General features: G+C 64.6%; 1 protein-coding gene across 2 annotated transcripts in view; it reads right to left on the reverse strand.

The window, feature by feature from the left end:
* The window catches only part of TBC1D22A (TBC1 domain family member 22A), a 119,829-nt gene extending 112,562 nt beyond the window's left edge, over nucleotides 1-7,267 (reverse strand). The window contains exon 1 of one of the 2 annotated variants that reach the window (XM_059681353.1): nucleotides 7,034-7,267. In XM_059681353.1, coding sequence (XP_059537336.1) covers nucleotides 7,034-7,095 — 62 coding nt within the window. In that variant the 5' untranslated portion in view covers nucleotides 7,096-7,267. The remainder of the gene's footprint in view (nucleotides 1-7,033) is intronic. The other variant, XM_059681352.1, reaches the window with a different exon arrangement.
* Nucleotides 7,268-10,162: the final 2,895 nt, after the last annotated feature.

Below are 10,162 nucleotides of genomic sequence, written 5' to 3' on the forward strand. Positions count from 1 at the left end.
AAAAAAAGGAAGCTCATTTTGAAACCTGCAGAGAGAAGACGTGGAGAGCAGCTCCCCCCACAGGCCAGCGCCGCGCCAGGGAGGTCTGCCCTGCAGCAGGGCCCAGCTCCGGTGTGCAGTGTGTGTGAGAAGGAAGAGCAGCCGATGCCGCGCCAGCCAGGCAGGCACGCACCAGGCCGGCCTGGCAGCACGGCCCAGGATGAGCAAGGACGCACAGGACGAGGCCCGCAGGTCAGAACCCGGGACTGGTGGGCAGGCAGCCTGAGCTCACGCCAGCCAACTCTCGGAGCCGTGGCCCTCGGAGCCTCCAACGCTGCCCGTGCGGAGAAGCACACGCGAGCGGCTGGCCAGGGCCTGGCGGGCGGCGCATGCTCCCTGCGTGGCCCCATCAGTCACTCACGTGTGTTCAGCCCTCGTCCTCGCAGTGCACAGGGAGCCTCCGTGACTCTGAGCCACTGAGACTCCGCGCCTTCCACCCTGGGACCCAGCCGGCATCTCCACTAAGTCCCAGAAAAGAGGGAGCGTGTTACAGAATGGGGGGACAAAGACTGGGGAGACTCAAAGCGGGAGTTCCCCATGGCGCATGGCGTGGGGCCCCATAAAGGGAAGAGATCGCTGCCCCACGCCCTCTGGGCCTCCTGACGCCCTCCTCTCATCGGCAAAGGGAACGTCGGGGGGAACCGAGAGCGAGCTGCTCATCGCACCCCTCAAGCGCCCCTAGAGCATCAATGGCATGAAATGTGGCGCTGGAAAACAAGCCAGCAGAAGGAGCTGCGAACAGGGCAAAAGCCACCCACTGGTGCTCCCAGGTCCCCCTCGAACACGCCACCCCCGCCAGGGCACAGGCTCCTGGGTCCCTGCCACAGGAACCGCGAGTAAATCGCAGGCCAGCAGCTGCCAGAAAGCACAGCAGGCAGACAGGCTGATAAAACACGCGAGCCGCAGGTCGGGCCGCAGCTCAGAGCTTCTCAGCAGGCAGGGGCTTGGCAGAGGCTGCCAGTGGGGGACCCGCCATCGTGAAGACTGACCCGGGCACCCATCCACGTTCACAGCAGGACTCTGCAGGGCAGGGCAGAGGGCTACCTGCAACCCTCCCCCACCCCAGGCACACGCCCCGAACCCTCCCTCTTCCCCACCCGGCCTGGCTGTGGCCGCTGCTACAAATGACCACAAACTGAGCGGCACGAGTACTCCAGCTCTGAGGTCGGAACCCGAGCACCCCCCACCCCCCCCCAGACCCCCCCGCCGCCGAGCCCAGGTTCACCGCTGCCCTCGGCTCCGGAGCACCATCCTGCTCACTCCGGTGTTGGCGGGGCGCACACTCCTGTGGCTGAGGGGCCAGGCCCCTGCCGGCTGCCCCGCTTCCGGAGGCCACCGCACCCTCTGCACTGGCCCCTTCCTCCTCCCAGCCAGCACGCCCAGAGCAGGGGCCCGCGCACACCACGCTCTGACCGCCCTGACTCCCTCTGCCACGTAACATGACGACCCGCAGGTCCTTGGGGCCCTCGCTCTGCCGACCACACCCATCCTCAGGCCAGACCCTGTGGTCCCGAAGGCCCAGCACCAGCGACCAGCGATCCCGACACCCACCTGCAGCGTGGCCTCAGCCTGTCTGCCCACGCCTCTGAGACCCCAGCCGCGGCCACGTCCTCTCGGTCCTGGCTCACGGCTCTCGGGGCCAAGACCCAAATCTTCTCCATGGGCCTCAGAGCCTGCGTGCTCTGGGCTGGCTCTCCTCCTGGCTTCCTCCTCCGGGGCCCCTGGTCTCCGCGCGGGCGAGTCCCGGCAGGAGTGGGGCAGCCACCCCACATGGCTGAGCGGCCCCTCTCCAACGCCAGGTCTCAGCCTGTGTGGCCTCCTCTGGGAGGACATGACCCGCCACCACAGTGCCCAGCGACTGCCCACGTGCGTTCCCAGAGCGTGGCCTTCGGAGCACTTCCGACGCTGGCGTGTCTCCGTGTTTACTGTCTCCTTCTCCCCTGTGGCCACTGGAGGCCATGCCTCCTGGCCAGCATGCCGTGCGCCTGGCCCGTGGGAGGCGCTCCTCAGTGGGCTGAGTAAAGGAGTTTCCCCCACGATTCCCTCCGCGCCCTGTGAGCCGACTGTTTCACCTGCTCAGGCCCCTCGTGGCCGTGGCAGCTGCGGCTGAGCTGTCAGGGCCGCGGCACCGTGAGCCTCTCGTGCTCGGCTCCACCCCAGGCACCCACAGCCCTGCCACCCTCCATCGGGCCTTCCTGCTGCCAGCCCACTCACACATGTCGCCCAGGCAGGCCCCGCCGCCAGCCCGGCCTCTGCCAGCAGCTCACGCCAGGCAGCCCGCCAGCACACAAGCAGGGCCCGCGGCAAGGCTGCTGACTCGCCCGCCTGCGAGCGTTCGTCCTGGCATCTAACGGTCAGGGTGCCGGCTGCGGCTGCAGAAAGCACGGCCCCTCGGGAGCCAAGCGGGTCAACGGCCCGAGAAGAACAGGCCTGGGGAGTCAGAGACTGAACCTCTCCTGCGTCTTCCTCCACCTGCTGCTGCGCATCCAGTCACCATCACCTCCCCCTCCCGGGATGCTCGCAGCGCCGGCTGGGCTCCCGCTCGGCCCAGCAGCCCCGGGAACCCCGCCACCCAGCGCAGGTCACGCCACTCGCCGCCGAGGAGCCCACAAAGGCCCTTCACACAGAATAAAAGCCTGAAAGACCAGGTCCTTCCTGTGGCGAGGCCCTCCCCCTGCACCCCAGGACGCCCCCTCCCTCCCCCGTGCACTGTCTTCAGGGCCCTTTGCTCTCAGACACACCAGCACTGATCCCGAACCAGGGCCTTTGCCCTTGCTGGCCCTCTGCCTGGACCCCTCTGCTCCAGCCTCCCGGGGACTGTGCCCTCTCCTCTGCACATCTTGTCCCCGGGAGGCCTGAGGGAGTGGCGCACCCACCTCTGGACTCCCCACCCCACGTCCCTGCTGTCTATCCGCCCCCCGACGGAGCTTGGCTCGGCCCGGCCTCCCCTGCTCACTGCACGCCGGGACAGCACAGATTCCGGTCTGTCTCCTCCTGCTGTGTCTCCAGCACCTGAAACTGTTGCTGGCACCCAGTATGGGTGAAGTAAATATTGGATGAGTGAATAAGTGATCAAACTCTCAAAATGTTGCAAAGGCCTCCTCTCATTCTCATCAATGAGGCCAAGCGAAGATCCTCCCGCAGGTCACAGCCAGGAGGACTGACCCGCTCCCTCAGGCCTCGCGTGCAGAAACTGATGGGGCGGGAGCGACATGCCCGCAGGTCCCACGGGGATTAACAGGAAAGGAGGCAAAAACCCGGACCACGGACTCCCGGTCAGAGGCCTTTCCACCTCTGACCAGGTTCACTGGAGGGAGGTTTACAAATCTGTACTAATAAAAGCCTATGTGGTCGTCTCGCCCTCACACCCTCATGCTGTAACAATCCATCACCAGGAGGCTGCGTGTGCAGAAGGCGGGCGGGCACGGGTGGGCAGGGACTTGGCGCTGTGTGCGCAGTGCAGAGGCAGGTCCCGGTGGCTCTGCGAGGCGACGCCGGGGGTCCCAGCAGTTCCGCACGGAGCCGCGGGGGCGGGTCCCAGCAGCTCTGCACAGCAATGCCAGGGGCAGGGCCCCCAACTCCGGCCTACCTCTTTGGGGCAATCCATCGAGGAGCCCCGGATGGGTGAGTGGGATCTACCTCTTTGGGGAGATCAATCGCAGGGCTCCCGCACTGTGAGAGGGCACAGGCCACTGCCCCCCCCCCCGCCCCAGTGCATGAATTTCTTGCACCAGGCCTCTAGTTCAATAATGGCGAACCTTTTGAGCTCGGCGTGTCAGCATTTTGAAAAACCCTAACTTAACTCTGGTGCCGTGTCACATATAGACATTTTTTGATATTTGCAACCATAGTAAAACAAAGACTTACATTCTTGATATTTATTTTATATATTTAAATGCCATTTAACAAAGAGAAGTCAACCAAAAAAATGAGTTCGCGTGTCATCTCTGACACGCGTCATAGGTTCGCCATCACTGCTCTAGTTAAAAAATAATAACGACCAAGCAAAAGGGAGGAATGGGAGGGCAAGGATTTGGTCTGAGGAGAATGAAATTGATGAGCACCACCTGGCACAGACAGCAGCCCTGCTCAGCAGAGTTCAAGCAAGGAGAGCTGGGAGACGTGCACAGACTAAGCAGGGGTCGGGTCACGAAGGGCCGGAGGCATGATGGGAAACACTCCTGCTTCTCAGCACCCCTTTCAGGGGCTCCAAACCCAGCCCGCCTGTGAGCACCGCGTGGGGCAGAGCGCGTCTTGTAAACGCCAAACCCCTGGAGACTACACCTGCCAAGCACAAGGACAGCAGCCGCAGGCACCCCAGGACACCCATCAGGGTCGCGGGAAGGAGCGCGAGGGAACGATCACTAGGAATCACTCATCGTTCAGGCTGTGCCGCAGACAAGCCCCTCACAGCCCTGCACTGCGTGGGGGTGTCTTCCTCCTTCGAGGTCCTCTGGGTTCGGGTCCACACTCAAAACAAAGAGCTGAACAGTCACGGAAGCACCTGAGGGGCTGGCAAAGCCAGGGGACCTGGCGGGCACCTGCCCGGGTAGACGGTGCCTGTGGCCAACGGTCACCACTGACCTCCCAACAGGAAAAGGACAAACCTTTGCAACTCCTGTCCCGCGACGCAGCGGCACTGCCAGGGCAAGGCCGCCACCAGGGCAGGGGGCATGGGGCACAGGGCAGCGGCCCAGGCCGTGGCGGGCCACCCTCCCTGGGTCCTGCACCGGCAGTGACAGCCCCTAACCGTCCTCCACGGCCCCACACACTGTAACACGGGAGCTGCTCTCAGAAGCGCCTGGGCACAGCCCTGCACGGCACGGGCACGGACGGAGAAGGCAGGCTGCCTCTGGGACACGGACCTCAGAGAAGTCAAGGGCTGCCTCCGTCTCCTGCGGCCGTCCCAACCCACGGCCACAACTCAGGGTTTCCAACCGCAGACACTTGTCCTCTCCTGGTCCTGGGGGCGAGAAAGCAAAGTCGAGGTGTCGCGGGGCCACCCTCTCGGAAGGCTCTGGGGGAGGGCCCTCCTGCCTCTTGTCACTCCCGCGGGCTCCCAGGTCCCTCGGCGCTCCCTGGCTTGTAAGCGCGTCGTTACAATCGCTGCCTCCAGCTTCAGACGGCGTCCCCCCAAGGTCTGCGCTCTGTCCAAACCTCTCTCTTCTTAGCAGGACAGCAGGCACTGGGCTAGGGCCCGCCTACCCCAGCGTGAGCCCTTAACTGATGACGCCGCACAAGGTCCCAGTCGCAGGCTCATGGATTTGGGGGGGGCACCACTGAACTCAGTCCGATGACGAATCACCAAGAGACAGTCATCCATCCAAAGGTTCATTCACCTCAGAACCACATCCGGGAGCTCAACTGTTCCTCCACCTGGATTGGTTGTTACGTGATTCGGACTGAAGTGGCACCAAACCTCAAGACCTAAAACCCACATGTGCGTTCTTTTTTTTAGTTTTCACTGATTTGAGAGAGAGAAAGGGAGAGAGAGATAGAAACATCAATGATGAGAGAGTCATGGATCGGCTGCCTCCTGCACGCCCCCTACTGGGGGCTGAGCCCACAGCCCGGTGGAAGAGCAGCCCCGAAGCCTGCCCTGGGTCAGCACGTGCCCTGACTGGGAACTGAACCGTGACCTCCTGGTTCACAGGTCGATGCTCAACCACTGAGCCAGCCCCGGGCAACGTGTGTTCTGATGCCACGTGGCTCCTCTTCCGAGTCCGCGTTCCAGAGCACTCGTCCCTGTCACTCCTGGGGCTTCCTACTTGCTGCCGGTCCAGGTTTTCACATCCTCTTGGACCCCGACGCTGGTTCTAATGAAAGCTCTTTCTGTTCCTCAGTCAAGCACAGTCCTACACAGCGAAGAGGGTCTCGGGGACCCCCTCCCGGCCGGCGGCTCACCCTGCGGGCCCCACATCCCGCTGCCCAGACACAGCGGTCTCCAAAGCGCACGATCCACACTCGCACGTGGTGTTTCTCAGGAACCCTGATGCCGAAGCTGGGCCTGGGGTGAGTCCCCTGGGAGTTAGGGTCACACCACGATTCTTGGGGTCCAGTATCTCAGCCTTGGTTTCCAGACAAAATGGGCTTAGAAATCCTGGCCTTTGTTTACACTCCTCCCTCCACCAGCACTACTCCCTCCTCCTCAGATCCTCCCCCCACCGGCGCTCCTCCCACCTGCGCTCCTCCATCCACGGGTGCTCCCCCACCCCCTGCTGCTCCCCCCACGGGTGCTCCTCCCCCGCCCCCGCTCCTCCCTCCACCCAGGCTCCTCCCCCATCAGTGCTACTCCCCCCACTGGCTCCTCCCACACCCCCCATCCCCCCCACCCAGGCTCCTCCCACATCAGCGCTACTCCCCCCACTGGCTCCTCCCCCGCCCCCCCCCGCTCATCCCCCATCCAGGCTCCTCCCCCCACTGGCTCCGCCCCCGCTCCGCCCCCCACCCAGGCTCCTCCCCTCACCAGCGCCCTTAAGGAGTCTTCTCCCTCCAGCTCTGCGCCCCTCAGGCCGGGCTGGGCGGTGACAGCCCCTCGAGGCTGCCTAGGGGAGCCCTGGCGCCCCGGGGCGCGGCGGGAGCTGGTCTGTTTTTCATCGCTCTGCTTCCTGCCGCGGAGTCAAGCTAGTGGGGCCACGGAGCTTCTCGGGGCGCCTCCCACCGACCTTCGCGCGCCCGGCAGAGCGGCGGCCACGGAGGGACCGGCCAGCCTGGGGGTCAGCGCCGCCGCGCCCCGAGCAGCCCGACAGCCGCCTCCGGACCCCCCCAGGCCCCGCGGCCTCGCCCCGGCACCCAGGACGGCGGGAAGGGCCCCCCCTCCCGGCCGCGCCCCCTCCCGGCCGCGCCTCCAGACCCCGCGCCCCGACCCAGGCCCCTCACCGGCGCAGGCCCCCGCGAGCCCAGGCGACCCCGCCCCGGGACCCCGACGCCACCCACCCCCCAGCAGGCCGACCTCTAACCCCTGACCCCAGCCCAGCGCGCCCGTCACACCCACCTGCCCGGGACCTTGCTGTTGCTGCGCTTCCAGAACTGCTTCCTGGCCCCGTCGCTGGACATGGCGCCTCCTCATCCCTCAGGCCTGCGGCCCCGACACCCCGAGCGCGGCCGGCCCGCCCCGGCGGTTCTCTCCTGCACCCCGGGGGGCCCTCAGCCGTCCCGGGACACCCCAGCGCAGAGCCAGCGATTCTTCCGCCTCCCTCCGGAAGTTGTGCCTCCTAGCACCCGGAAGTCCCGCCCACGTCCCCGGCGCGCGTGAAACAGCGACGCCCGGCGGCGCGGCGGTGGAAGTGCAGCGACGGACCTGCCCTGGGTCCACTGACAGGTCCTCTTAGGCCCTAACAGCGGTTCTCAACCTTCTGGCCCTTTAATACAGTTCCTCATGCTGTGACCCAACCATAACATTATTTTCGTGGCTACTTCGTCACTGTCATGTCGCTACTGTGATGAATCGTCATGTAAATACCTGATATGCAGGATGGTCTTAGGCGACCCCTGTGAAAGGGTCGTTGGACCGCCAAAGGGGTCGCGACCCACAGGTTGAGAACCGCTGCGAGAGGTCCTGCGCCAATGGCAGGCGACACCCCGCTGCGGCCGGTCCGGGCTGTGCGCCGCCTGTTGGAGGGAAGGGGAAGGGAAGGGGTCAGGCCTGGAGGCGGGAGCAGTGCCCTGCGTGTCAGGCCCGGTCCCCTGGCTGCAGGATGTCCAGGGCTTCGTGCAAAGTGAAGCTGAAATATTAATTTTACGTTGATCACAGGTTGAAATAAGTATTTCTGGCATATGGGCTTCACTAAACTATATTGCCAAAATTGTTTTCACGGCTTATTTTACTTTTTTTTTTACGTTACATTTATTGGGGTGACTTGGTCCACCTGAACATATAGGTTTCAGGTGTGGGTTCCTATGTGACAAGATCCATATATTGCACCACGTGCTCACTGCCCAAAGTCAAATATTTTACTTTTTTAATGTGGCCACCGAAACATGTTACCTTAGGTATGTGGCTTGCGTTGAATTCCTCTCGGCCGGTGGCAAAGACCGGGGCGTCAGGGACCCGCATTCAGGCTGGATCTGCAGTACAACTTCTGGGGGTTACGTGCGCTGATGAAAGTTTCCCCGTGCCCCCCCCCCCCCATCACCGACGGGACGCACATTGCGTTAGAGCTGCCTTGCATTGCACCAGGTACGGTGTACGCATTGCCTCAGGCATGGGCCAACCAGCACCCCCAGGAAAGATCACCCCTTGTCTCAGAACCGAATGTGGCTCCCTTGGCTCTCACGACCCTGAGTTGTTGGTGTTTTTTTCTTTTAAGATATTTTTATTGATCTCAGAGAGGAAGGGAGAGGGAGCGAGAGATAGAAGCATCCATGATGAGAGAGAATCATCGACTGGCTGCCTCCTGCACGCCCCCCACTGGGAAAGCCCGCAACCTGGGCCTGTGCCCTGAGCGGGAATGGAACCTTGACCTCCTGGCTCCTAGGTCAATGTCCAGCCCCTGAGCCACGCGGCCGGGCACAGCCCCGAGTTCTTTACCCCGTCTCGTGTCCGCAGGGCTCCCGCGGCTCCGACCCGCCCCGTAGCCTCCCAGAGCCCGTGTCTCCATGGGACCTTTCCTCCTCTCTGTCCGGCGGCTGACTCCCCCTCCGCCTCCGCCTCCGCCCTCGACCACTCCCTCAGGCACGAAGCCCGTTAAACGGACGGTGACGTCTGGTCGGCATCAGAAAGGCTCCGGACAAAGCCGTGGGCCTGCTGACCACAGGAACAGCGTGGGCTAAACTAAATACAACGTCGGGCCTCAGGTCTCAGCCCAAGGCCCGTGAGAGCAGGCATCCCCCCACCACACCCCGAAACTAGTCAGACTGGCACACGCGGTGTCAGAACCTGAACCAGCAACCAGCTCCTTCCTGCCCTGGCCCAGCCCGTCGGGAGAGCCCGGGACCACCCCCTTAGTCACCGTGATGGATGATGACCCCGTGTCCGGCCTGCCCCCAGGAGCGCTCTGTGCGTGTTACATGGAATCCTCCAGAAATCGCCTCATCTCAGCTGTGGAAACCCTACAGTGATCCCCTCCCAGAAGTAACCTCAGCAGATGCTCTGTGACCCTGCGACCCCTCAGTAGGTCCCCGTGACCCAGATACCCCTCAGTAGGCCCCCCATGACCCCTGCTGACCCCTCAGTAGGTCCCTGTGACCCTGCGACCCCTCAGTAGGTCCACGTGACCCTGCGACCCCTCAGTAGGTCCGTGTGACCCTGTGACCCCTCAGTAGGTCCTCGGCTCCTGTGCGGCTCTGCCTGTCGAACTTTCCTGGGACCCTGTCCTCACGTGACCTCAGAGAAGCCCCTGACCGAGCCCTGGGGGGGCCTTAGGGGTCCTTCCTGGGGGGCCCAGGGATGTGGTCACAGCCCGAGGCCCACACATGCCCTCCTCAGAGGTCCCTCAGCCTCGGGGGCCGCAGACACGGTGATGGGAGCAGGTGCCGGAGGACGGCGGTGGCGGGAGGGGCCTCGGCCGGCAGGACAGGCGTGGAGCACATCTGCCCGCGCGGGGTGCCCCTCAGGGCTCCAGCCTCGACCGCCAGCGGGGAACCACGGCCACGAGCCCTCAGGCGTGGCTGGTCCTCGCCCAGCTCCTGGGTGACCTGCAGTGACCGTGAACTGTGTGGAGTCACGGACCCGAAGGCCGGCCCTGTCCCGGGGACCGAGCCCCGGCACAGCCGCTGGGATGTGACCCGAGGGCACCACCCGAGGGACGGCCGGCCCCCCATCAGCGCCCCGGGCGCGGATGGCAGGGTGCAGGCTGGACGGGGCGGACGGGAGCCTCAGGGGCAGCCCTGGGCAGCGCCTCCTGGCCGCTGCTGGTGCCTCCCCGTCGCCTCCTAGAGCAGGCTCAGCCTTCAGCTCTGTCCTCGCCGCCCAGGGCCCTCTCCGTCTCCCACGGGCGCCACGGCTCCTGTCCCTCAGCCCACAGCCACCCTGGTGACTGGATCCTTCCCAGACCTGGGGCTGGGGGCGGCCCTCCCTGCGGTGCTCACCGCCACCGCCAGGGGGCGCGCGGGGCAGCGGGAGGCGGCTGCCAGGTCAGCCACAGGGAAGTCGGGGACCCCAGGCTGCCTGGGGTGCGGGTCC

Source organism: Myotis daubentonii, chromosome 2 (genome assembly GCF_963259705.1).
Source record: "Myotis daubentonii chromosome 2, mMyoDau2.1, whole genome shotgun sequence".
Classification (NCBI taxonomy): domain Eukaryota; kingdom Metazoa; phylum Chordata; class Mammalia; order Chiroptera; family Vespertilionidae; genus Myotis; species Myotis daubentonii.